At 40.5% G+C, this 27,564-nt stretch overlaps 2 protein-coding genes across 15 annotated transcripts in view; both read left to right on the top strand.

The window, feature by feature from the left end:
* The window catches only part of PECAM1 (platelet and endothelial cell adhesion molecule 1), a 28,705-nt gene extending 6,532 nt beyond the window's left edge, over positions 1-22,173 (top strand). Inside the window, exons 8-16 of one of the 13 annotated variants that reach the window (XM_040649749.2) lie at positions 775-1,056; positions 1,449-1,556; positions 2,418-2,445; positions 2,840-2,910; positions 3,543-3,599; positions 5,005-5,073; positions 9,070-9,126; positions 15,992-16,014; positions 20,661-22,173. In XM_040649749.2, the coding sequence (XP_040505683.1) occupies positions 775-1,056; positions 1,449-1,556; positions 2,418-2,445; positions 2,840-2,910; positions 3,543-3,599; positions 5,005-5,073; positions 9,070-9,126; positions 15,992-16,014; positions 20,661-20,690 (725 nt within the window). In that variant the 3' untranslated portion in view covers positions 20,691-22,173. Of the gene's footprint in view, positions 1-774; positions 1,057-1,448; positions 1,557-2,417; positions 2,446-2,839; positions 2,911-3,542; positions 3,600-4,925; positions 5,074-9,069; positions 9,127-15,601; positions 15,886-15,991; positions 16,015-20,660 lie in introns of those variants that run through there. The other 12 variants (XM_040649751.2, XM_040649750.2, XM_004946193.5 and 9 more) reach the window with 12 other exon arrangements.
* TEX2 (testis expressed 2) overlaps positions 21,586-27,564 on the top strand; it is a 49,346-nt gene continuing 43,367 nt past the window's right edge. Inside the window, exons 1-2 of one of the 2 annotated variants that reach the window (XM_046902160.1) lie at positions 21,586-25,827; positions 26,330-26,443. The gene's annotated coding sequence lies outside the window, so the exon portion shown is untranslated. The remainder of the gene's footprint in view (positions 25,828-26,329; positions 26,444-27,564) is intronic. The other variant, XM_046902161.1, reaches the window with a different exon arrangement.

Below are 27,564 nucleotides of genomic sequence, written 5' to 3'. Positions count from 1 at the left end.
ATGTGATTTTTGATGTTGATCTGTATATGACCAGAACAGGTGCATCCTGAATTGTTGCATCTCTTCCATGTCAGTTGGATCACTGCACAGTCGAAGGGCACACTCTCTGTTCTCCAGTAAAATCTCCAATTACAGTACTTAAGTCTGCTTAGACTAAAGAGCTAGGAGTGCACCTCATGTTCATCAAATCTGCTAGGATATGCTTTGCTAACACTAGAGAGAAGATTAAATATAAAATGGTGAAGACATTTGTCCTGTAAGATTTAAATTCTAAAGATGCTTTTGAAGAACTTGATCTGTTATCTGCCAGTGTTCACTATTGTATACTAAAAGCTATGAGAAATATCTAATACTGTTAGTATAAAAGAGCATAATTCAACATAACTATGGAAGGACAGCTACACAAATGCAGCTATAATTTTTTACAGCATCAAACTGCTGTGTAATTTCTGTGAATTAAGTCATTTCTAGTTTGGGGCCCAATGGGAATCTGGAGTTTAAGAAAAGAGGGTGGTTGACTTCTGTGGGAATGGATATAGTTTCCTCTTGTGCCTGCTTTGTTTCTTTGTGATGGCCTCTCTACTTCTGGCTGTAAAGAAGTATTTTCTAGAGGATGTGGTCTGGCAGAGATATTTCAGAAAGATTAATACTGTGCTTTCAACCTCTGTTTAGCTAAGTAAAATGACATTGAAGTATATCTACAATACAATATTTTATTGTCAAAGTTATTTCTAATGGCACTGATGTTTGTTTCATTTGTGCCTTCCTTCGTAGTACCGATCAGGAACACCAGCTTGGGCAGTGTTCCTTATGGTGTAGTGGAAGATGGCCGTGAGACCACTTTTCTCTGCTCTGTGGAAGAAGGATCTTGGCCAATCCACTTCAGAATTTTTAGAAAAATGGATCGTGACATTCTTTTATTTGAAAGAAGTGAACATGCAGACAGAGTTGTGTGGCAGAAGAAAGAGATGAGCAGGCAGGACACGGGGACGTATTACTGCATTGCTTCTAACCGAGCTAATGTGAGTGCGAAAAGCCATCCAATAACCATCAATGGTAAGTTAAATTTTGTGATAAGCTGTATACTCTGCCATCATGGCAGGCAAGGCTTGTGTTATCAGAGAAGTTATTAGGTACATGAAGGTTACCAAGTGTTACTGCCTTTCTTGATCCACCATTGATAGAAGTTAAACAGAAAGACCATTTATAAACAGAGATTGTCTTACCTATATCCAAAAGTTTAACAAAAGCCAGGGGTGTTATATGCAAGCTAAGAGCAACCTGCTGTTGTAGACTTGTTTGCCACAAGAGAAAGGCTCACTTGTGATCTTTGCATGCTATTCTCCTTAAATATTCATAGTAAAATGAGAGCTCCCTTTAGTGCAGAAGTTGGAAATGATGACCAGTCACTGTACCTACTCTCTTAAACATATCTTTCTTATTTCCAGTCATATTAGCTTCTTGGCAGAAGGGAGTAATCACTGCATTTGTCCTAATACCTATCGCAGGAGTGATGATTCTTGCTGTGTGGTGGTTTTGGTGTAAGAAGAAAAATGGTAATAAATGATTCCCTTCTATTTCTTTGTTGATTATAGCAGCTAAAACGTTGCCTTTGTTTCAGGAGCAAAGAACCTATAGGGATGAGGCTTCAGGAGATGACTAAATATGATTTTAAAAACTAAAAATTCACTTTAAAATGGGGGTGGCCCAAATTAAGCTGCAGGTGTGCTGAAGTTTTCCAGATATTTTGGGCAGAATGGGAGAACTCACGCAAGGTTCTGGAAAGACACTAGTGAAGCCAACATTTGTGGAGATTGACCAGAATCGCACAGTTCTGATGCAGTTCCAAACCTGGAATTGAGAGTCTTGCAATGTAAAGGGGACTGAAGGGCTTTTTGCTCCATTATAGAGCTATGACAATTTGATTCAGGCTCCCAACTTTGGGGTAGTTGACATACATCTCTAGTCCTCATGAGGCAAAGTTAAGATTATTAGATTTCTTTTCCCCATATATGAATATTATTTCACTTAGGCATTTGTCTTTTATCATTAAGATATTCATTCAGATCTTGTTCTTTCAAAAAGTAAAGAAATGTAGTTTTAAATGAACATCCTATGATATGCAATACTTTGCAAAATTTTTAGGGAAAAATGGAGTATCTGGATGTCCCAGACAGCTTAAATTGGCTGGACTGAAATGTTGGATTTGAGAGGTTAGCTTCTCTGCAAAAGAGACATTTAAGTGAGCTGTATTATAATCAGGATGTAGGATGCTAGGTAATTCATTCTGTGATCGCTGAGAGAAGTTACTCTGATTTTGGCAGATAATAACTATATTTTTGTTTTTATTTTTATTTTTAAATCGTTTCACTTGTGCTATGTATTAATAGATGCTTTTATTCTTTCTTTTTGTCAAGCTAAAGGACCATCCATGGAGATGTCTCGGTAAGACAGCTTGCTTTTTGGTCATGGTGAAGTATTTCTGTTTTAAAGGCTGGAGGCCTTCCACCATATGTATATGGCTTATTACAGCACACACCTGCAAACAATGGATGGTTGCGCTCTGTGTACCACCTGCTAACACAACAACAGGATGAGGAAATAGTCTGGAAATAGTCTAGAAATAGAAAAAGGCCAGCTAGGAGACCTACATTTGAATGCATGTAGATATGGAATTAAAAATTTTGAAGTCTTAAAGAAGAGTAATGCAAGGGTGTCTGCTTTTGACCTTGAAGTTTGCTTGTGCTTTTCTTAAAATTACGGATCTTCACATGCCATCGTGTTGTTTTTATTGACTGTTTTGGATGATTACATCAGCTTTTATTCCTTTCTTTTTCAGATCTGCCTTGGCTACAAACTCAACAAGTGAAAAACTGTCAAGACAGCATAATGATGGAGACTACTATTCTGGTAGGATATTTTGTTGTAAGACTTATGAGTGAGTGGGCCTAATTAAATATTTATTTAAAGTTTTGGACTTGCATGGCTGTGGCTTGGACAGGGCACCGTTTTTTTGAGAATCCAGAAGATTATCAATAATATACTGCTAAGTGTCTGCTATCATTTTGTCTTTGCATGGCTTTTTATGAGCATATCTTATACAAAGACTGGTTTACAAATCTGCTCAGGTACATCTACCAGGCAACTACTACAGATGGAAAACTATGGCAAAAAGAGAATTATTTTCTCTTTTTGACAAGCTTTATATAGCTGCGAGAAAATGAGTTCAGTGAGGAAATTTGAGTTGTGGAGTGTGGTTCCGTAGTTTGACCACAATATAGCAATGTTAATTTGTCATTACTGGTCACTTTCCAGGATCTCAGGGTGAATTAGAGCACCTGCTATGAGCAAAGTTAGCCCTTGAGATTTTTCAGCTGATCATTTAAAAAGCCATACTCTTCTCACCTGTCTTTTACATGTGAATCTAAAAGTAAAATTTCTCACGTAAATAAACATAATGACAAGACTGCAGTTGTGTAACTCATTCATTTGATTGGATAGAACAAATATGTCTTGGCTCACATTTTGCTTGAATATTTTAGGATCAGGTTACATTGAAGATGGTGAAAATCACATGAAATCGACAGATGAAAATAAAGGTAATTTCATACTTGAAGGATAGATTTTAAAATGATTTTATGATTGAAAGTTGTAGTGTTTCCTTATGGCAGCAGTCGGAATTTGTTAAATCTAGTCTCTCCTCTTTCTCTCTGATAGCGGAGAAGACTTTTTCTTTGCCAAACACAATTGTTTTTCCTTATGCACAAAATGACAATGACCAACCAGGCTATTGCAGCTCTCTCCACCAGATGTAGAAGCCTTTTATTCATATGCTTCTAAAAATAACACTATCTATACTGTATTCGTGTGGCAATAGCTTTCCCTTCATCAAACGAGAGAAAGGAGCTTGTGGTCAGTGTGTGGAACTTAGCCCACTGTGTCTTAAGTAAGTCAAATTAGAGCTAGAGACACTCACAAGCAAAAGAAAAAGCAAACACAGACACCTGAAATGTAGGAACACAGGGCTGTATTGATCCACCAGAACCATTGCTGTTTTCATGTCATTCAAACATTCTATCCTAAACACTTTTTTGTTGTTTGGCTTTTTTTTCCCTCCTTCTTCTATCATCATGCTATTGGAAGGCTCCAGAATTTTGCCATTCTAATTTTTCTGTCCCAAAAAATCTTCAATTCCATATGACTCCAGTCTGGATTACTGCAACGGGCCTTCCCAGCTTTTGCAGAAATCCAGTAGAAATCCTTCTATACCTCAAGGAAAAGAGAGCAGAAAAAAACAGTTATTTCTTGTCTCTTTTGTACCCAGCAAGCCAGAATCACTCAGCCAGTAGATTTAACAAATCAACTGCCTAATCACTGTCAGACCTTTTGTAGGCATTGTGGTAGAGGAGCATTTTGAGGCGGTGGATGTGTGGCTGTTGTAGATGTCTATGGAGATCTTAAACAGCAGCACGAGGGAAAGTGCTGAAATTGCTTATTGGCAAGGCAGGAATTGAGAGTGTGAGAGGTGATGAGGAAGTCTGTGAAGAACTTAAGTAACACTTAAACATGAGGAGAACAGAGAATAGGAAGTGTCATGCCAGGGCAGCCATGAAAAAGGAGGAAATTGTAATGTCAGGGAGAGAAGAAGACATGTATTTAGAGCAGGAATAGGAGAAAATCTCAGACAATTTCCTGCTCCATTTGTGTTGTGATGTTTTGGAAAGTGTTAAGAGGAAAGTACGAGATTAGGTGCAATTCTTACATCACAGTTTCAGAAATCTGGTTTGATTTGGTCTGCTGCCTCTCAGACAGAAATTAGCCTTAGGAATGAGTAAGACTTGCAGTTTTTTACATTCACATCTGCCATAAGTAGGGCCTGATCCTGCACCTATCCAAGTCAATGAGGATATGTCCATTAATTTCAGTGGCAGCAGGATCAGGCCCACGGCTCAAGTGAAGCATGCAGTGCTACAAAGAAACATCTTCTTGGTATTTTTGGGGCAGGACCTGACCTTGAGAGTGCTGAGGTGGAGTACACTGAAGTTGAAGTGTCAACGCTTGATCCTCATAGAGGTAAATAAGCTGTCTGGCCTTTATTGTTATGTTTTGGGAGTAACTTTGTGTTTGTTGTTACTCCCTGACATCTGTAAAAGTAAGAGCAGGTTGTGCTTTGCGCGTGTGACAGCTTTGTGCCAGTAGTGTTCCTTAATCTAGATAATGCCGTGACAGCTGTGCTCTTGTTCATTGCAACCTCAAGGATTCTCTCATTTAGTTGCCCATCCCATTTACATGAGGTCTGTGCAGAACCAAGCTCCCAGCTGGAGCTGTGGCTCTGAGAACAGTGCAGCCTGCTGTGAGTCCTCATGTTAAAGAGTCCAAAATTTATTGAAGGCTGTTTGAGCTTAGCCACGGGATAGGTTAGTGAAGAGAACAGAAATCTTAAGAACTGCTGCTCTTTATAAAGAACTGATGGAAGAGTACAAGCTGCAATGCACTTGTGATAGAGAAAGGAGAAAGAAGAAGGTGGATTTAGTCTCAGCCTGGAGTGGGCTTGAGACCACCCTAGATTTTGTGGCACATCAGGGAAATGAGAATATTGATGCCCAGATAATTTCGGCCTCTGGCTCTCGCAGAAGTTCCATGGTAACAATAAAGAGAACTCATCACATGAGTCTAAGGAATGTATCTCTGCAACCATGAAGGATAAATATCCAGTTTATTCTCAACACCCAAATGCACACTTGAATCACTCAGTGTCATCTGGAAAACTACGATATTGCTGTACCTTTGTGCTGAAAGCTGCTAAGTATTTCAGAAACTTAGAAAAAGTTGTAAGTAGATAAGAGCGAATAAAATCCACCAGAGGCATTTACACTTTGCTTGATGAGAAGCAAGAACTTGATGAGAAGCAGACTGAGGAAGAAATGACAAATTTGCTTTTCCCTGGTAGGAAGGAACAAACATTTATTTCAGAGACTAAAAGCATACTTGTTTAATTAGGAATACGGACGTTTGGGCAAAGTGCTCGCTGTTTGAGCTTGGCAGCAAGTCTCTCCTGGAACAGCCCATTTTCCTGTTCATTTTCTGTTTTCTGACATGCAGGTGTCATTCATCATGGAGTTTTCCCTATATTCTAAGCATGGTGTTAATCCACTTCTGCTAAGACACTTAATTGCTCCAAATGTTTGAGTGCATATTGCACAGTACAGTGGTGTAGAGTGGTAAAGATGTGCTACCACATGGCAATTTAAATGAAAATTCCTATTTATTTGCTCTCTCTGCTACTGCTGCAAATAGCAATACTAGTCATAGGAGTAGGAGAATCGTATTTTGTTCATTGTGAAGAATACTGCAATAAACATGGCAGTATGTAGGCCATAGCTATAGCCTTTGGGTCACTTGGAATAATTGAACGCCATCTCAGAACACATTTACAGAGTTGTAGAAGAATGTATGTTTTATCTTTGACAGTAAAGGAATGCGACATTTTAAGGCACTGTTTTCACCCTGTTTTTCCAGCCTTGTCTACAGTTGCTGATCATTTATGAAATAATTTTTAATAAATGAAGAGCTTGGTATGTACAGTGGTTCTGCCATGAACAAAAAGCAGAGCTTATTACAGTGTTAATGATGGTGGTAAACTTGCTAGATGCAGTTTCACTGCTTTGCTTTGAAATTTCCACGTGGGAATAACTTAACACCTACTTTCTAAAGTAGAGGTGAAGAGGCTTCCTCAGGTATGGAATATGTAGCTGGAGCTACGCAGACCAGCTGTTCTTTGGCGCAGTCAGAGCTGATCGTTAATTTGATAGTTGAAGAGGTGGACATTCTTGAGAACAATTAAGTTGAATGCTTATGGAGACTATGGGATGGATCAAGGCATTGTTGTATTTAAAAAAATATATAAAAATAGGCAAAATGATTCAGATCTTTTGTTATTAACATGAGCAAACACAAAGGCCAATGCTAAAGCATGGACAGGAAATATCCGTAAAGTAAGAAGGGGGAAACTACCAACCATGGGTAACAACATGTTCCTTCTTTTTTTTCTTTTGTAGCTGGTTAGTCATCTGTAGGGTGGGAACAAAATGTCAAATGATGCAAGTCATTTCTCCCAGCACATAATTTCAGTGTTGAGACAACTTCTGGAAGATTAGCAAAGAAAATAACATGGGCAGTGGCATTATATCAAAATTTAATGAAATGGATAAAAAAAAAAAAAGAAAAAGCAAGCTGAGGAAATACCTCCCACCATGTCTTCCACAGGGACAATGGGAGAAGGTTTAGGATTGTAGTCTACTGAAAAAAAGTACATTCCAAACAAAAAGAGCTAACTTGCATTAAAATTCTGAAAAGATTTCTTCTTGCTATACTGGAAATGGTATTGATAATTTAAGCAATTGTCCAGAAGCATCTGGTATGCACTTCACGATCTCCAGACTATTTTGCAAAGGAAGTTCATGCCAAAGCAGCAAGTGTGAAAGCTGTGATTTGGCACTTGGTAAAGTGCCTACTCCTACTATTGTTGAAATTAATAGTCATTTTCCAGCTCAACTCTGTTGCAGTAGGTCCCAGCATTCAAAGCACACTTAATAAAATTAACAAAAATTAGTTTAGCTTCAGAAAATTAGAATGTGGTGCCAGAAACACTGCAGTTCTTCAGAACAATGCAGAACAGTAACTGTTCTGATTTCTAGTCTGTCTGTGGATCAGCATGTCTGAATTCTTTACATGTTTCTATAACTAGTGTGCAGGATTTGGTATCCAGAAGTTTGTTTTCTCTTTCCTGTTTCCTGAAGACAAGGATCAGCCATTGTATCTATTTATTTATTTTACTTCAAATAGAAAAACCTAACTTTTTGTTATAGTGATGATGCAAGGACATTGGAAGTGATATTGGTAGAATTCAAAGGTGTTCTAAGAGACCTAGTTCAACCAAAATCAATGAATGTTCTTAAAGTCCCTTGAGATCCTCAAACAGCAACATCCTCATAAGCCCGGCCTGCATGGGACTTTATATCAACTGATGAAAGTCATTTTCTATTTCATATTTCAGGAGCATTTTGCTTTATTGTTCACGTAGAACCATGCAAGAAATCAAGGAAGTTGTTCTAATTTCCTCGTTGCCAGAACAGTGTTTACACTGGCTGTAGAGAAACTGACTTCTTCAGCTTTCAGCCTTTGGCCAAGGCTCTGCCTTTCCTCACTGGGGTAACTGTCTGTAGTTATGCTGTTTGGTATCGCATTTGATTTGTTGGGTAGGAAAAAAAAGGAAGAGCTTTTTGCTTTCCAGCTCATACAGAAGTAGAAGTTTACCAGGCTTTTTGTAACCCCAACAGCCTGGAAAATGGATGGCCAAGGCTAACATTGCATTTTAATCCCAGTGATGTCCTTAAGGGCGTTCAACTTCCATCTGCATTTGTTATATTCTATCATTTCCCAGGCTTTCTCAGCCTTCACTCCTCCTGATATAAGTTCAGTAATGGGTGAGTTCTGCCTCACTGAGGAACTGAAAGGAGACACTTTCTGGTTAGCACCCGAATAGAGTCAGTGCACTGTGAAATCTGCTGATATTCTTTGAGATATTTCACAAAGAGCAGTAAGTCAGATTATTACTGTGACTGTAAGATTGAATCAAGTCACTGACCGATTAATTGTTAGTCTTCTAATAAGTTAGTCTTCAAATAAGAGATCTCTTCAGGTCTAGGATCCCTAAATCCTTATAACAAATTGAAGAAGAAGCTCTTCTAAATGATCTGGAGAAACTCTTCTCTGATGTTAGATGTTTCTGTAAAATTTAAGTAATATCCAGTTTGAGAAGATTATTAGAATGTTAAATTTTAAAAGGTAAGGTCATATTTATTATTTTATACATAGAGGGAAATACATTTCCTTCTCAGAACTGGGTTTGGGGGAGGGGGATTTCGTACTGAATCGACAAGGTTAATTTCTGCTGATGTAACTACTTCCTCTGAAGGTAAAACAGTGTGTTCTGTTTGTTTAAGGAGCTTTTCATAAGGCAAACACAAAAAAGAAAAGATATTGATTCTGTGCCAATACATTTTCCAGCTCCTGTACAGAAGGGGACTGAAACAGTTTATAGTGAAATCAGAAAAGCTAATAATGGTAAGTAAGCTAGTGAAAAATTAAACATATAAAGGAAGTGTTTGTATAGAGATTAGGGTTAAATTTGTGACTGAGTAGTTTTTGTCACACTGGAACACCCCGAATAGCAACTAAGGAATTGCAGGTGTTGATAAACTGTGTGACACATTCATGTTTTCATATAAACCAATGATACTCAATGCAGTGAGATTAATATTTGTGACTTCTGTTTCATTAGCCCATTAACATTGCGTTAACTGAGCAATTTGGCTCATGTCAGAGTGTGAGCTGAACATACCCTGCGAGGGATTAGGATTTTGTGCTGTGGATCAGATCCATCTCAAGCAACAAATGTTTCAAGCATAATAAAAACTGTCTCAGGTTGTATCTGCTAGCCCCTCTGCCCAACTCTTTTTTTTTACTGTAGCAAAGATTTCAGGCATTGTATTACAGATGGGCATCAGCAGCATCCTATCAATTATTATCTATAAATGTTCTGGCAGCAATGCGTTCAGAGGCAATTAGTGAAAATGGATTCTTAATAGTTTGTCCAAGATTAAATCAGAAAAGACTTCCTTTTTTTCTCTTTGTCTAGATTTATATATATATATATTAGGACTGTTCACTTTTTCTTGCCATCCATGTTATCGACTGGTTGTGTTGTGTGGCATGTTTAAATGTTGATCTTTGTGGCTTTGTTTGCTATGTGTCTATTTTATAAGGCATTTACCACCCTCCTCCAACACGGTATTATGTTTCTAAGGAACTTTTCATTTGAGGGTCTCCAAGTACTTTACAAAACATTACTGAATTTTCCCTTGTGATGCCTTTTAAGTCAATTTTATCTTCATTTTACAGCTGAATAAACAGTGAGATTAGGTCACTTGTTTAAGGCAATGCACTCAGATAGTGACAACACTGGGAACTGAATTTCAGAAACCCAACCTCCTGGCTTGGTGCTGAGCCTGTGAGTTGTAGTGATCATTTTTCCAGTGGAAAGCAGATCATCCTTTGTACCAAAGACTTACATCCTTTGTACCAGCAGGCTTAGGCACTTAATGGAGGATTGCCTGGCAGCATCGTGAGGAGAAAACAGCTGATTTCAGGCCCAGGGTCACTAATGGTCTGGAGAGTTTTCCACTGAGTGTAGGTTGGACTTGTAATGAGCTGCAGGAGCTGACTGCATCACCCCCCCTTGCTTTGTGCTCAAGTGTGAAGCTGAATATCACGTCTTCCACCATTCCTATATTTGACAAAACAAGATGTTTTATACTGGAAGTATGTTTTACGAGTTGCTGTGTAAACTAAAAAGATGGTACAGCAGAGCTGTAATTCAAAGCACTTAATAACAGTTGTATCTGTTGTAAGGTGGGAACTGCAGTAAAATGAGATCTGATTGGGTGACTGGTCTAACCTGACCAAATAACATGCAGACACCCCTTAATTTTGCTCTCCACCTGCTCTTTTATGCACAACGCTGTACAGTTGCAGTTATTCTTGGAAACGTAGTAACAGTTTATTGTTTTAATCACGTCTGTTTTTCCTGACTGATGCACAGGAAAAGTGTTTGAAATAGATAAGCAGTGCATCACATGGCTGTGCAGCAGCTTTGTTGCAGTCTGCTGAAAGGTAACATTTATTTTGATTTTTTGATCAAATTTGATTGCAAAGGAGCAAATTAAGAATGCTGTGGAGGAAATAAATTTTCCTAAGGACTTCAATGTGTTAATACAAGTATATTAAATGGCCAATATTCTGGAAGGTACTAAATATTACTGATGGTTGCAGAAGGTGGTTTGCCTTTATAACCTTCATTAGTTTCAGTTATTCTTTGAGGTTTGGGGGCAGATGCCTGACAATATTGTCTGCTTCAGGAAGTTAATGGTTCAGACAAACTTGACCTCTGGGGAAATAACATGAATTGGGGAATTGGTGTCAGCTATTCTGTTTGACAGCATAACATCTAAGATCTACGAATACTTTTTTATTATTAATTGTTTGTAGGTTACTTCTGTAGTTTCGGGTCATTAAAATAGAATGGAGTGTTTCAGAAGCAATTTGGTCTTTTCAAGGAGTTGCCTGTGCATTTCAGATATCGCGTCCATTAGAGAGGAAGCTGAAGAAGTGTCAGTAGTTGTTATGTCTGATGCAATTTTCTGTGGCTGAGCCAAAATGTTTTTTTCCCTTCATTTGTCTGGCTGTGCTCTCTGCTGTCCCCTGTAAGGCAGATGCCATGTCAGTAACCAGCTTCTCTTTTATTTTGAGTTCCATGGCTATTGCTTGTCCTTTTCCTAAATCCATAGTGCACACCATCTGACCTTTCCCAAGCACCAAGCCTTTTGTGGTTTGTTAAGCATTTGCCATTATTCTTTTTCTTTTTGTTTTTCCAGTATCAACTACGTTATCTCCTGTTGCTATCATTTCAGTGTCTGAATCATACAATGACAATACTTCCTATCCTATCTGCTGCGCTGCTTTCCTCATTCTGAGTGCCAGGCATGAGGTGATGCTACCTGAAAGATGGACAGGAGTCTGAGAAACAAACCATCAAACGCACGTTCAAAATCCCAGAAGATCTGTGTAGGGTTAACTGTGCTTAACCCCAATAACAATAAGAAAAGCAAGTTTTTTGTGACATCAAAGTCTAATCAGGTGTATTTTGACTGAAAGTCGAAGAGTTGTGCTGTAGGTAAAAGAATGTCAGTTTCCTTAAGTGGATGCTGGATTTCCTTTGAAATGACGAGAGGTGTAGGGAGGATGCTTTTCATATGAGCTTTGTCCTTGGAAGCAAATCAGACAGATGAAGTTGTCTTGGAACTGTTGATGAAAGGATTGTTTAAATAGAACTTCTTCTAGAGCAATAGGCTGCACATTTAGTATTTTACAGAAAATACCAAAAGCTTCAAGCCTCAGCTTTAAATCAAATCCTATATCCAAATGGCAATGTGGGGAATGCTCACAATTAGTTCTAGTCAGGTCAGCAGCACTTTGGCCTAAGAGTCCTTTGCATCTATCAGGATAAGCCAATTTCCTTAAAATGCTGCTTTCTCTGGTTGCCCTGTGAGAAGGTCAAAGCATATTGGGAGTCTGGGGAATATCCAACCCAGTCCCGGAGCCGTTGCCTTTTGTTCAGAACAGATATTGTCTGAGACATAAGCAAAACAGACAGTTGTCTAAGTCAACAGACTGCCGAGAGTGATAAAATGACTGTGGCCCTGCTGCCTGCTTTGCCTGTGCCTGAGTCCCAGCAGACTAGGCTGGCAGCTGATGCTGTTCCTGAAGGAGGGGACAGGATGTGTCAGTCGCTCAGCTAGGCTGGGAGGGTGGAGGCTCTTTAGATGCATGATTTACTTCCATCACACCTTTCATCTTCTCAAGAGACAGTAGGGGCAGGAAGTCCATGCAATTCTGTACTGGTTCTTTCTCTCAGCCTTGCCCCTTCCCTTAGCCTTGGTCCCAGTTCTTGGGGCAGCACAGTTCTCAGCACCTTGCTGAGCAGATGGGCCCACCCTTTTTCACAGATCTCTTCTGAATTAATGTTCTTGCTCTGTCAGTGAACTCTGCCTTTGCTCTGCATTAGATCCAAAGGTCACAAAAGCCAGTGATAGTCTGTGCACTTATCTCCATGTACGTGGACCACAGAACTCACAGTGGCTTATTGCAAGATCTCTGTTCGTAGTTTCTCATCAGGAAAGTGGAAATCTAGTGAACAAAATGCAGACCCTGCCTTTATGCTGCTAAGTCTGGAAGAAATAATTGATCACTTATATGCAACCACAGTGCTGAGACAGGAAATTCTAAGAATCCTATTGCCACCAACAAAGTACTATGGAAAAATAACTATATCTCAGTGGAAAGAGACATGAGAAATTTCCATTGCCCACTTTGTACTTTGGAACAAGCTATTAGAAATCAGTTCCAGCAGTCAGGAAATCTGCTAAAATTCTTTCCTGCTACTGAGGCTCAAGCATAATACCTCTCCGTTCAGCTAGAAGTTCCCACTGAATGCCTTTTCCAGCATACAGAAAACTCCATGGGTGGGAGGATTCATGATGTTATTCAGAAGTCAGGCATTATGAGCACCTGCTGGTTGCATGCAGTCCAAGATCGTGCAAGTAGTTTTTCCTTTATCCAAAATAAAACTGTGTGTTTCTTTAGGTTTCAAGACATGTTCTAGAGTAAAGCCTCCATCTGAGACATTGATTCCAGAGCCAAGTGGTAACTACACCTTCAGCCAAAAATTAGGCAAAGCCAGATGGTTTCAGTAAGACAAAAATTTGCAGGGAGCTTCTGACCTTACTCGAACCTAAAAAGCAAAGCGCGATTGTGCACATGCTTCTGTGTAAGATGTATTCCCAAACTGCCTGCCAAGGTTCTGTGTTAGAAGTTCGTGCTCCAGTGAAAGACTTGGCAGAATGTAGCATGTAATTGCTGTTCAGCTTCTTCTGTTTATATTCTAGCATCTTAGCTCTCAACAGCGTTGGAGATGGGTTTGAGATAGACTGTAAATTGCAAATGCTTAGGACTATCATCTCTTTTCCATAGCATTTAGTAATAAGGAGGAGCAGATGGGGGATGATGATATCTCAAACTTCTGCCATTATAGTGCCCTTTCTAAAAATGTGTTACTTCAATTTTAAAATCCATGAACTAAAAGTAACAAGAACTTAAATCCATCAGAAATCCATAAAAGCACATGTACTTGGGAATGTTTTGGATATCACCAGCACTGGACCTTCAGCTCGTTTATTTCTGATTCAGTTAACAAATATACAACTCCTTGTTTGCCCTGCTATGGAAAATTGACCAGTTTGTCTGCATGGGATCCAGCTGATCTCTATTTCCCTGTTTTCAAAAACAGGGAAAGCCTGTTGAAAATCTCTGTTCTCTTTCATCCCAATAAGATCAGATTGGTTCAAGTAAAATGCTCTCTGTATTTTTAACAGGAATGAAAAAATAAGGTTGTGAAAGGATTGGTGTAGGAAAGAATCAACATGAACATCATATCCCCGTTATGGAACGTACACTGCCACACCTGATCAGTACCTTGTAGAAATCACATGGCTCTCTAGCAGCACTTCCAAAGGACATGTGTGACGTTCTCCTAGTAGATATGTGGTCCTTAGCTAGAAAACCACACTATTTTGACTCTAGGTGACAGGTTACAAAGTGAGATATCTGTTATTGTGACCTAGTAGCTTTGGAGTAGCAAACATCCCGTTGTTTGAAGTTTGGAATTTACACAGAATTCCTCATTTCCTCTTTCCTGCAGGCACAATGCATTGTCACAGGGGCCTAAACTGCAACTCATTAATACCTCGTTTCATAAATCATTAGCATTTTTCTTCACTTCTGGCTGCTTTCAGGGCACAAAAAACTTGTATGTGTTTCTCACGTAAGTTTTTATTTCTGATTAAACTGACTGAAAATGTAGGGATCAGTTTTATACTGAAATTAAATTCATGTGCTGTGGTCACCCGAGCTTTTAGGACTTCTGTCAGTCTGAACATTGTGGATAGGATTGTTTTGAAGAAAATCAACAGTGTGCAGTTAGAGCAATATTCAGATCACCTCTGTTTCTCTGCTTTTCAGAAATTGCAGCCTAACTGCACACCATGTTCACAGAGCTGCTTTCAGTGAAGACGAATCGCAGTCCTAAAGAAATAAAAGTGCTGATGGTAGAAACAGCACGACCCTAACTGCACACAAATATATGTGAATGTAATCGTAAAGGAGACAGAAAGAGAAACCTGAGTATTTTAATTTGCAAAGTTAGATTCACCTTTATTCAGTTACTTCATTCCTTACGCTGGCTGCCAAAAGAGTTCCTAGAAGACCTTTACAAAGGTCTACTTGCAGTCTTTATTTAATGATTTCAGAACAATTCTCAAACTTTAAACAATCTCCTGCCTGTAGGAGGATTGATTGTATTATTTGCTATTTAAAAAATGCTTACTCAAAAGCATAGGTTAAGAGACTATTCCATGTTAATAGAAAAAATACTGAAAAGATTAACCCAGAGTCCTAGCTCAAACCCTTTGCTTTGAGCATCAGATGACTTTCCTTGACACAACTTCTCCCTGCTGACTTTAATACACTTTCCAAGAAAACAATCTTCAAGACTGAGCATTTGCTTTTGTAAGATGAGTGATGTTTTAACAAACCATACAAAAGAGCACTTCCAACAAGACTCAGATTCCCTCTCTAAAGGAGGACTTATCTTCCTCATGTCTGTCAATTGTTTTACTTCTAGAGGACAGGAAAATGTTTATGTTTTAGTATTTGAAGGCATTGTCTGAAGCTTCTGAATAGCTAAATCTAAATAGCTAAATCTCTAAAAGTACATGTAAAATCTAATATTAAAGTTCACTGATCCTAAATGTAAAGAGCCCACTGGCTCCCAGGTCTTCATTGGGAACAAGCAGCTTTTTATTAACCAAATTTCAGGTATCTTTGCATAATCTTATTTGACTCTGAAAATTGTTTCCTATATCAGGTTTCTGCAATGTGTTATTTTCCTGGCAAGGAGCTGGAAGAGGAAACATAACACTCATGAGAACTTGCTTCTGAAAGGAAAACTCTTTGTCCAGAAACAGCTTGTGCTCTCAGAAGATACTTCTGCTCTAAGCCACTGTCAGGAAAGCTGTCAGGCATACTGATAGACGTGGTTTTGAGATGTCTGGTCCTGCCTATGTACTTGAACTGAGCTAGAGCTCAAATACTTTTTAGAAGCAGAGTTGGAACCTTAGTTGAAAGTAACAGTTCTGCATCATTGCAAGACCAACAGAAGAAGTTGCTAAACAGAGCAGCCTATTTGCTGAAACGTAGAACTGATCACTCCACAATGTACTGCTTTGTAATTTATACACTGTGTTTTATTTTGTAGATTCTGTGGAAAACAGGCATTCCGTAAGTATGCATTTTTATGTAAGCAATTCAGATAGGGAAAGTTAGAATGAAATTATTGTGTATCTAGAGAGATAGCGTTCAAGCATTTCTATGTTTTAATTGTTTACTTGTTGGTCAGGACCTCTATGGGATAGCAATCCCTTCAGAAATACTCATACTGGTCAGGCTGCCAACACTGTTTACAAGATGGAAAAAGCCCGTGAACTGACAGGTATTTGGTAGTGCTTGTCACAGCAAGTAAATGACAAATACTAATCTTCCAATAATTCGTGTTAAACACCTGCATAGCTTTGGATGTGTGTCACAGATATTCCTGCTGGCAGAATGGCACAAGGTTGAGGATGGCTGCTGCTTGCTTCAGGGTTCTGATGAAGCTGAAGTGCTCAAGATTCAGATAGGAAAACCTGCTAAACTGGTTAACAGATCACTAGGGACGGAGCCCTTGTTTCAGCATATCAGTGTATTTAGTGCCAGTGAATCTCCTCAGGCTGTGGCTGTTCACACGCACACGTGTACATTCAGTGATTGGGGTGTATGGAAATGTGAGTTCTTTCCTAATGCATGAAAAGATGAGGTAAAGAGGAATGGCCGATCGCCTGGACTTGTGCAGAAAGAAGTCACTTCCATTCACTGTCTGTTTCCTTCTGGGTTTGTGTTCATCCACCAACATGAGATGACTTCATGGGCTGGTGGTGAAAACTGAAACATAGGAAATTTTGTAGGGAGGCAAATATTTATGTAGGAGTACAGAGATGCGCCATGGTTATGCTGCTTGGAGATGTGAGATCAGTACCATGTGTGCAGGAGCTCAGCTAAACTACTAGGACTACCTTCTGTGAAGGTTATGTTGGCTGAGGAACAATACGCTCTATGGCTTTATAGGGTTAAGAAACCAGTGGAAAACAATGTATTTAAAAAAAAAAAAAAAGACTATGCCTTGAATGAGCTGTTCCTCAGCTTTCAAGAAATCTGATGCAGGGACATACATTTCAGGAGTACTTTCATGAATGTTAGATAAGCCATCTAATCCAACCTCCAACCAGGCAGGCATGTTTTTATTCTGCCATCCACTTTGTGGCTTTGGAACTTAAAAAGAAAAAAAGAGAGAGAGAGAGAAACTCATAAATAAGAATCACAATAGCACAGTCTACGTCAGCTTATGGCATCCATTTGAGTTTTGAAAGGCTCCATCAGTGCTCACATCCCCATGGGATATAAGAGCAGCCCATTGTATTATTTACAGACGCTGGCAGAGCGCTGGAGGTCACAGGTTGTGTTACAGTAAACAGACGTATATTAACAGGTCAGTTGGGTTTATAGTATCATTGTCTCTCTTAGTTTAAAGGTTTGTTTTTATTCTTTGCTCTCAATTTTCCAAAAATAGATCAAGCTGAACACTCCTCTGGGTTATACCACGCATTCCTTGGAGAGTCACACAGAAGAAAGTTTGTTCCAGTCCTACACAGCAGGCAAAATAGTCAAACGGCTGTGACAGAGATCTGGTGTCAGCTCAGGGAGGAGTGTTTGTAAAGAATGTTGGAGAAAAGGCTGAAGTTTTATGAGTATCTTGTGTTTTCTGTTCCTGTGGCCAAATCTAAGCGAAAACACATCCCTCCACAAAAGTATAATGAGTCTGCTTCAGTGAAAACATGCTGACAACCCACGTAAATCACTTCCATCTTAATTGGGCTATTAGAACTTGCTAAATTGGGCAATCTGTGAAGTAACATTAGATTCAAGGGAAAGAAGCGTCAGCTGAGGCAGCATTTTCTCTGTGTTGTCTGTACAAACTCCTTTTAAGAGCAGGAGAGCAATAAACTCAGATTCTCTGTAAAATCAGTCTCCTTTTCAGAAACACCCCTGAGAAAATTCAGCTTAGAATACTTGCACGTCTTAGGTGAGATTTCCTAGAAACAGCCTTCCCAATTCATGCCTTGAAACTGCCCCTTTTTTAGGTACTGCTCACATACTTAATGTAGGAACTCTTTTTTGATCTAATAGTGCTTTAGAAGACATGGGAAAAACAGATCCCACCAGCCTTTGAATTCTCCAGCTGAGTCACCTGCAGTAGGATTGGATAGGTGTATTTCTTTATAGGGTTCCCAGGCTGCACAGATGAGTAGAGAAGAGGCAGGAAGCTGCTAAAGGCCTTCATAGCATTATTTTGTTGCGACTGCTCTCCTTTGTAGCTCATTTTAACCTAATACATAATTCTGAGGTTTGGGCCAAACGAGGAATCGTTGGTCCTACTCATGAAAAGGAAAATGCTCCTCATAAAGAGATCAAGTGGCTTAAACTTCCTCCCCAGCTGTTCTGCCTCTTCACAGCCAAATGAAGTATTTGGATGAGGTGAAGTTGCTTTTGCCTTGCTCTCATTTGTGAGGGAAGGGAGGCCTTCAGGCACTAGCCTGGTCAGCTGGCCTCCTAATCACATGAAATGCCAGATGAATTGCTTAACTGCAGTGAGACGTCAGAAAACTTGCAGAACTTGACTCTCTCTAAGCAGTAATAGGTATTCCAGAAGGGTCACAAAAGGCACAACAGAGACAGCACTGTTTTGCTACGAGCTGTGCTTTCAGAGACAGGAGGACATGCAGTGTTTTTCTTCAGTAATTACGGTGCAGACTCAACATCAGATCCTGCTGTCCCTCTCACTCTGAAGTCAACAATGTGGGTTCCACTCCTCTGATAAACTCTCTTAGCTTACTCAGTTCTGCACTGATCTTCCCGTAGTCACAGACAATACAGAATACTGCTCTGTGGAGAAAAGAGGATGAAGAAAATCGTTTTAATAAGCGCTAGCATTGCCCCCATCCCTTCGTCCCTGTGTAGTTTCTGTCAAAATAAATACAATCCAGCATAGAACTTTAGGAGCTTTGCTTTGAGCTCACACCTCAGACAGTAAGCACTGCTTACTGATGCTAAGTGTTGTGTTACAGAGTCACTGCAAGTGTCTGTATTGTGTCAAGAAAGGTGGTGCAGGATAGAAGCGATCAGTTCAAGCCTGCTTTATTCGAACTGTGTGAAGGCCGAACTGCAGTACAGGTTCTCACTGGTTTTGCAGCCCGGGGTAACTTGAGCCTGAGTGTCTCCCAGGTGTAGGACATTTAGAATTGAGACCAAAGTTTTTGGGGTGGGGGTTACTTCCCTCTTTCCCCTCTGTTTCAAGAATTTGTATCTTAAATGCCATCCATAGGAAGTATTTGCAAAAGAAATGAATTACTTAGAGAGGAACTGGGAGGAGGTTTCCTTCCTGAAATCAGAGCTGGCAATCTTTCTGAGTTATTTAACGGCCTCAGTTTCTGAAAACATATTGAAGGAAATATCTTAACAATGAGATAGCCACTTCGCCAAACACTAATTGGTATTGTGTCAGATTTACCTCACTGGTACATTCTGACTTCATATCTCCTCCTCCCCTATTGTGCCTTAGATGTGTTTGTGTGTTTGTTTGTTTGTTTGATTCTGTCCTAGGAGTATATGAGGACTGGCAGCTCCAGTCAGAACATAACGTACTTTTAGCCACCTATTTGTGCAGCCTGAGAACGTACCCTCTGAGACAGAAACCTGCAACATTTAGATCTGTTTGCAGTAAATTGTTTTCAGCTACTTTCTCGTCTCACTCAGGCTATTCCCAATGCATCTTGTACGGAAACTGCTTCACTCTGCCAGCACAACATTGGCAGCTCTGAAGGGGGACCTGACATATGTTTAAGTGTGCATGGTAACATGGCACAATAGCTCCAGACAGGAAATGAGGATGAAGGATGTGTCCATTTAAAATTAGGGGGGCATTTCAGGCAGTCAGGATATGAAAAACAAGGTGATACTCTGAAATAAACACTGCGTTATAAACCAGGAATTCCTGCCTCTGACTCATGGGGCAAATCCTTTGGGGGTAAGTCCACAAAAGGAGTTAGGCGCCTCAATGCTGACAGAATAAATCATTAATTCAGAGGCCGCCACGTATTCTCTTAGCAGATATTTGTAGGCGGAAGACTTGCTTTGGCAACAGATGTCAGGAAAGACCTGATGGTTGTGAAGCCCCAGTGGACAGAATTATTTCTGTCATGTAGTGTAGGAACGATGAAATTTGGGATCTCCTTGACCTTTCCCTTTGGGTAGGACTCCTCATCTGCACCCTGCCTCTTGTGGTTCTGGTTTCTGTGTTCTGAATAGGTAGCCTACTTGGAACAGTAGGAGTGCTGTCAAAAAGCTTAACGATGCCTTGCTCACTGTTGATATAGTCAAGCACTTTTTGGGAAAGCTTTTTTTTCTTGTGAGGCTTTGGATGGGGGCCTAATTGTGGTAAGTGGACGTCTGCTAGTAAAGGAATTCAGGCCATAAGAATCCAGATTTTATCCGTAAATGCACCATTACAGATATTGCTGCTCGACAGTATTGCAGTCTAGTCTGTAATTGTTAACCAAAATCTCCTGCTGTCTTATCTCCATTTTTTATCTGGTGAAGATAATGCTAATATTTCCCCGGGGAACCGTATTTATTAGTTCATTGTACCATGCTCTAAGGAAGAGGGTTGTTACATTTGATGTTTTTGTATTAATCAAAAAATAACTGGGGAGGGCAGGGGAGCTGCTTATACTCATACCCTTTTTTTCTCTTTTTTTTGGTATTGTTGCCAACAGAGAATACAGGGGCGTCCTGATGCTACTTAGAACAGCCGTCTCAAAAATCAACTGGGAGAAGAAAACAAGCCAAGATGGAAGATGTTGCAACTGTTTCAAAAGCTCTGCAGCACTTATCAGTTTGCCAGGCTCTTTTCAAAGTTTATTTCCTCAGGGGGAACAATTGAGATGTTCCTAACATGCATAATGGAAAAAATTACAAATAAAAATTCTCATAGGAAAGTGGCTCTGAAACCACTGACCTATGTTCCCATCTGTAATTTCTTCTGCTAATGCAATTTTGCTTTTCTAGCCCCTAATTCACCATACTCTGAGGAAACAAAGGGAAAAACTACATCTGAGAAATTACATTTCTACAGTGCAGTAGCTACTGTGATGCTAGTAGGATATAGAAATGTCTAAGCTTGCTTTAAACTAGCTGACTTGGTTATCAGTAACATTGTACCATGGCAGAACATAGCTCAGCACAACCTGGCCAGCCATGCATGTTCTTTGAAATTCTTGTGCTGAACTCCCTGTGCTGCAGCAGCTGGCCTGCTACGGGTCTTGGAGCCAGCTAATTATGGCTCACTTGGATGCTACATTACAATGAGAGCCTAACGAAAGAGCAAGACCTGGGTTCTCTAAAAACTTGAATAACTGTTAAGGGATTCAGTACTTTACTGAGTGCTTCTGCCAGTAGAGGCACAAATATTCTTTATTCTTTGCTAAACTGCTTTTTCCTTCTGAAAGTTCTGATGCTTGTTGTTTAGTTCACTGTGATGATTCTTGAAGGAATGATTGCCAATCAGTTATTTTGGAAGATGCAAAATATAGATCTTGAGTCAGTGGACATGCTATACACAGGTCAGTGAGTTTGCACCTGAAAGCTCTGTATGTATAATGTTTATTCCTTTGATTTTAAGAGAGATCTGAAGTTATATTTGTGCCCAGTTTGTCCAGTTTGGAGCTTCATACCTATCCCTTTTCTCTGTGGTATGATAAGCCACTGTCATGTGTGCAGTTCTGGACCTGGATCTAATCTCTCAAGTCTTTATTTCTCTCAGTTGCATTAGTTTAACAACAAAACAAAAAGTACAGTCCCTCAGCCTTTAACTAGCTGGTCTCTGACACTGCAATTGCTCTCCTTTTCCTAGTGAAGATTAAATTACTGTAAGATCTGGGCCACGGGTAAGAAGGTTCTCACTTAGACAATAGGGCATGGATTTGTACATACATATATAGTTACTGCTTTAAGCATTGCACCAGAGGTGCAAAACCAGCAAGAAATACAAAAAAAAGTTTTATATTCTCATTCCAAATGTTTAAATTTTCAAGCTCCAGCTACTGGCTAAAATCTCTAATTTATTGTTCCCTCTGCAAATGTTGGTATCATAAACCTTTAACAGTCACCTGACTTTCTAGCACTCTTCTGTTGACAAATGTTCATTCTAGCATCCTACAAGTGTCCACACAAATCTGCTACTATAGGGAACGTGAAAAGGTATTTTAATAAAGAGAACTCTGAATTGAACTTTGCACTGGATCTTGCATGTTCGTATTATTGACCACTTGCAAATGAATGTCCGTAAAGCTTTTCCTTAGTGATGAATCTCATAGATAGACTTCATGAATTTACATATAGAAGATGTCATCTCTGCAATAAGCAATTTGAGGCACTTAGATCTGTTGTCTTGAACTAGTTTAGCAGCAGGTAAATACCTTAAATGGGGTTAAGAATGAGCATGGGACTGTTCACATTTGTGTAAGTCATGTGTTAAATTACAAAGGTAAAAAAGTCCCTGGCACAGAAAAGCACTGCTTTCAAGGAAGTTTCAGAACACCGTCTGTGTATGGTGGAGTAGCAGTGGGACAATTTATTGATTTCAGATTGTCCCTTGGCTAATCCTAACTTAATCCTAAACTATTTTGGATTTAGCCTGTAACAAAAGTTCTTGATTAGCTCTCCTGAAACATAGCTGTTATATCAACTCCTCAGAGTGCTGTGCACTGCTTTGAGCACTTTTGTTTTGTCTTACAGATATACCAAAATAATTTAAAGTGTGGGACATTAGATCAGCAGACATCTCCAGTGAAGACAAGGTCAGTCAGCCCATGAGGTAAATGACCACACAAGGCATCCCAATGTCCTGTTATGAGCATGTCCTCTGGATGCCAAATAAGCCTTACTGTTTCATTAGAAGCATTTGGGTAGTAAGTCCTGAATCTGCTACTGAAAAAGCTTAAAGCCCAGATTAGAGGTCAAATATTGCATTATTGAAAAGCAAACCAAAAAAAAAAAAAAAAAAAAAAAAAAGCCTTCTACCTTGTAATCAAGTTGAGCTTAACAAATATACAACAAGGTGTGTTGCTAAATATTTACATCAGTTTGAGGCAGGAGCAGGTGTTGGCTTACAAGGCAGAGTAGAGGTGTGGTGACGAGCTGGCAGGCTGTGAGCACCAGATGGTTCTCTTGTTTGGGTGCACACAACCATGGGCAGCCTCGTGTCCACCCCACTTAGATGGAGGCTGTGTTTGTGTGGTGGCATTCATACTGTTTTGCACCTGCAAGAACCGATCCGTATGCACAGTGGTGTTTCATGTGAGACTGCGAGAAAAGGGACCCTGCAGAACAGGGCCCACGGGTGTCATTTGTGTTGGTGGTAACTGGAGGCTGCCTGTGTGAGAGGAGAAAGAGACTTTTGTTTCAGACTCCCCCTCCATCCTCAGAGGGTTTGTTCTGATTCATGAAAAGCAAGGACCGCTGCTTTTCACTTGGAATATTGGGTACTGCTTTTCATACGTTTGTTCCTAGGACTGAAAATGTAATGACGGTGTTACCTTTCTTTATTGATACTTTTTGCAGTTTGTTAATGTTTTCTGCTTATCAGATCAAGGGTACAGATATGAGAATGTCTCAACATTTGCTTTTGAATCTGAGAGCCCAGTCTAGCTGGGATTTTCCCAACTCACTGTCATTTTTATATCGCTTTTATGCTAGTGAGTGCTTTCAGTGAGAATTCACGTTAGCTATTAAAAATCCTTTTGACAGAAGAACTGAAGAAGGTTCTCAGGCCTTTGCAGCACGCCTTTCTGAGCAGCAGTACTGACAGAGCCACATCCTGCAGGAACTGAGCACGTTTAGAAGGAGAGCTGCCCATCCTCCTGCTTTGCTTGATTGATTTTGTACTATTTCTACTTCTGCAGAGCAGAGTCTTAGATACAGAAATGCATTAAATCCTTGCCGCTGTTCATTTTTCCATTTCCAGCAAACTAACAGCTACTTATTTTCTCGTCCGATGTAAGTGCACTTCTGCGTGACCTCCCGTGGAAAAAAAAACACGAGCTCTGATGCGTGCTGGGAGCTGCAGGGCCGGGCCGAGGGCCGCTGCCCGCCGTGCTGAGCCGGCCGGGGCTGACCCCTGCTGGGGGAACTCCTGCAGCTGCGGCCGTGGGGTCCAGCGAGCTTCGCGAGTTCGATTCCCACCGCGGTACGGATTCTCGGTCTGCAGTTAAGGAAGAGTTTTCAAAGCCCGGTGTGAGCATACCAACCAGGCCTCCTTTCTCTCTTGCGAAAGTTAATGAATTGTTTGTAAAACGCTGGGTGCCACTTCTGGAAGAGTAAATATCCTCTTCGTCAGTGGGTGAATGAAACCCGCAGCTTATTTACTTTTCTGGGCACGTTGTATGCTTGTTCTGATTGCTTCTTTGTCAGCTTGGTTCGGTCCAAGCCCTTAACACTACAGTTCACTGGTAAGCTCTCTGGCATCATAAGCCCCCAGCTTTGAAGGGGGGGAGGGCAGCAGTGCTGTCAGACTGGGCATGGCTGCTCTCCTGAGAAGGAATGGATGCATACAGGGAAAGGAAAGAGCGAGAACAGCTGGAAACAATCACAGCAATTAAACTAGAAATCAAACTGATGGGAAACAAAGTATCAAGATGAATTTAAAATGCTAGCACATTTTGTTGTTTAGAAACTCAAGGCCTTTCTGAATACGCCGGTGAGAGAAGAATAAACGTCACTTTTACAGTTATTTGGGAAGTAATAAGCAAGTTGTCGTGTCTAAATAATCACAGAGAGAAACAGGGCTTCTTGTCTTCATCCTTTGAAATGCTCCTCTCTAAATCACAGGTGTTCCCATTAACAAAAACAAAAAGGAATTAGCAATTGTGAGAACATGATTTGAATGGCAGCCTCAGTTAAATGCCAGCCTTTATATTCCTACAGGTAATTTGTTTTCTCACCAGTCACAGACATGTTGAGTGGGAAGGCTGCGAGAATTCTCACTGTTCCAGGAAGTGATCGTTGTTGTGAAGATTTAAATTTAATACCAAAAGAAATCATGTTTTTTTCAGAGAGAGTCAGCTGCACAGTCTGATGACAAACAGAGCAGCATGAAGCTGAAAGACTTGGCACAAAACAGCAAATGTCTGAGCAGCCCCTGCAAAGGGACCAGAAACGAATGGCAGAGGGAAGAGAGCACTTCATGGCATTGGTGATGCCAATGAGTACTGCTTGGTTGGCTTCTTCCAAACACTCATGTTTTTTTGGAAGTCCTGTGACTCATAGAAGTAGAAAATAGACCTGTTGAAGGCAGGCGCTTTTGCAGGTAGCAGAAGCGTTGCTCCAGGAGGACAACAGGTTCAGTTCTGGTGTCAGTGTGTTAGCACTCTGTGGGGACATGTAGTCATGAAGCACTGAGGAACCTGGTACTCAGCTGCTGGAACAGAGTATGATGTTGCCACAGGGAATGTGTGTCTTCAGAAGAAAAAATCCTATTATGCTCTTATTTATCTGGCACAGTCCAAGCTATGTTCAGTGCTTGCGGCGTGACTGCTGAAGTAGTCGATCTCCACAAAGCACTTATCCACTTTCATGGGGAGAGCTGGGCTTTAAATCCTCTGCACCGGTTTTGTGATTATTCATTTTTTAACTACGCTCAGAACCAAATCTCCACTGCAACTGACACAGTTTCACTTTGAAAATCAATGAGACAGTGCTACGAGGGCAGAAACGTCTTGCCTGTGAGCTTCATATTGTTCAGAGCGGCTGAAGTGACAGCCCTGACTGACTTCTGTTGTGATGGAACTAATCAGTGACAAGTGTCTGAACTCCCCTGTGGCCCTCCTCGCCCACCAGGCTGTACCCCAGCAGGAGCTTCTGAGCTAGCACAGTCTCCAGCCTGAAGTAAGTCACAGAAATACATCCTCCCCCATTTGGAACAACCACTTTCCAGCGCCAGCCTTTCCCTAGGGGGCAGCTCTGGCTGGAGATAAGTGCTTCCATGGCATTAAAAACGAGAGCTGCTGGCTTGTCCTCAGAGTGGAGGGGTTGATGTTGATAGGGAAAAGATGAGTCTTAAGTGGGCTGAATCCTGATAGTATTGCAAGGGGTGAACTTGACATTCCTGCTTGGTAATAGATGTAAGAGTATAAGGGAAGAAAAAATAGTCAATTCTATTAAAATGTGTTCAGAACGTAAGGTAATTAATGAAAATTACAGCCATCCAGGTTATTAAATTAGTGTGAGACTGACAATAGAAGATACAGATTGCTTTGGAATAACTTTAAATTATTTAAAGCATGTTAATAATGAAAATCTCGCAAAGTCTCCATAATGCAAAACATAGTTCTGATTTTGTTACGGGGTTGTTTTTTACATTTTCATTTCCACTCTGTGATCATTAAAGAAGCAGGACCTTTAAAGACTGGGAGCTGCAAAAGCTGCTAAGAGGGAGAAGCTCAGAGGCATCTGGAGATGAGCTGTGATGCTGCAGTATTATCCATGGCACAGTTGAAATCAGGTAAAGCCAAGTGTCTAAATGCAGTCCTTGTGTGCAGAATGATAGATCAAATCTTCAGGCCAGTGATGGTTACCCAGCTGGGTGCTCAGAACTAGATAGCTTGCATTGCCTGCATTACTTGGGCCATTAATGACAGTACATCTCATAAGTGAAGTGGATCAGCCGTGCCTGATAGTCCCCTCACCCTTAGCACATGTGGCCACAGGTCCAGTGGCAGTGTGCTGGCACTCCTGGAAGTGCCTGTGCACATGAACAAATAGAGCACGAGTGAACACCTCCCTGGCTGCAAATTTCAAACAAACTCAGTAACACAGCCCTGACTCAGTGTGTTCCTCAGGGCTGCAGCTTTTTGGTAGAACAAATCTGTATGTACTCACAGCACGGGCAGGTACTCGATAAACTGGTTCTGCCTGTGGGTGCTGAGAGTGTAGCAGTCTTTAGACAATCTGCCCCCTCGGCTGAAAGTCTGACACCTTAAAGGAACAGAGGGGAAGTATGTGGGCTTAAGAGGAAAGATTCACGTTCCTCTTGGCAAACCCTGGGACTGGCTGATCTCTATAGAAGGATGGTATGTTCAGCATGACAGAAAGTATTAGCTGGCTCAGCCCCAGAACCTCAGAACCTTGTGTATGCTGCTTAAATCCAGTTTAGTCATTGCTAGGGGGAGGCAAGGCTGCCCTGCTAGAAAATAGGCCTGACAAACACCTGTGCTTTGCCAAACAAGAAACACTGATAGGTTTTTCTCAAACTATCTTCATCTCCTTTTCCTTCTTTTTTTCTCTTTTCTTGCTGAAGTTGCTGTTTTCCTACTGACGTGATTTGTCTCTGACTGATCCAGAACGAATCATGCAGCTCTACATGTCTGTCTGTATATCGATTGGGACTGTGGCAGGCAGACCTGATTAATGCCCCCTGCAAGGAGCAAATGATAATTCATGCTTTTTAATTACAAGTTTCCAGCATTATGGTCTAGTTTTTCAGCTCATAATCGTTAACGGTATAATAGAGACTTAAGCAAATTGCTGCCTTTTCCTTTTTGTACTAGATATAGGTCAGATTTTCAAGTTTAGTGGTTATTAACTCTGACACACTAATTAGTGCACTGACTTGCTGACAAAGGT

The sequence above is a fragment of the Gallus gallus genome, chromosome 18, assembly GCF_016699485.2.
Source record: "Gallus gallus isolate bGalGal1 chromosome 18, bGalGal1.mat.broiler.GRCg7b, whole genome shotgun sequence".
Taxonomy (NCBI): Eukaryota; Metazoa; Chordata; class Aves; order Galliformes; family Phasianidae; genus Gallus; species Gallus gallus.
The sequence above is the reverse complement of the archived record's forward strand: the minus strand, read 5'-3'. Positions and strand labels throughout refer to the sequence as shown.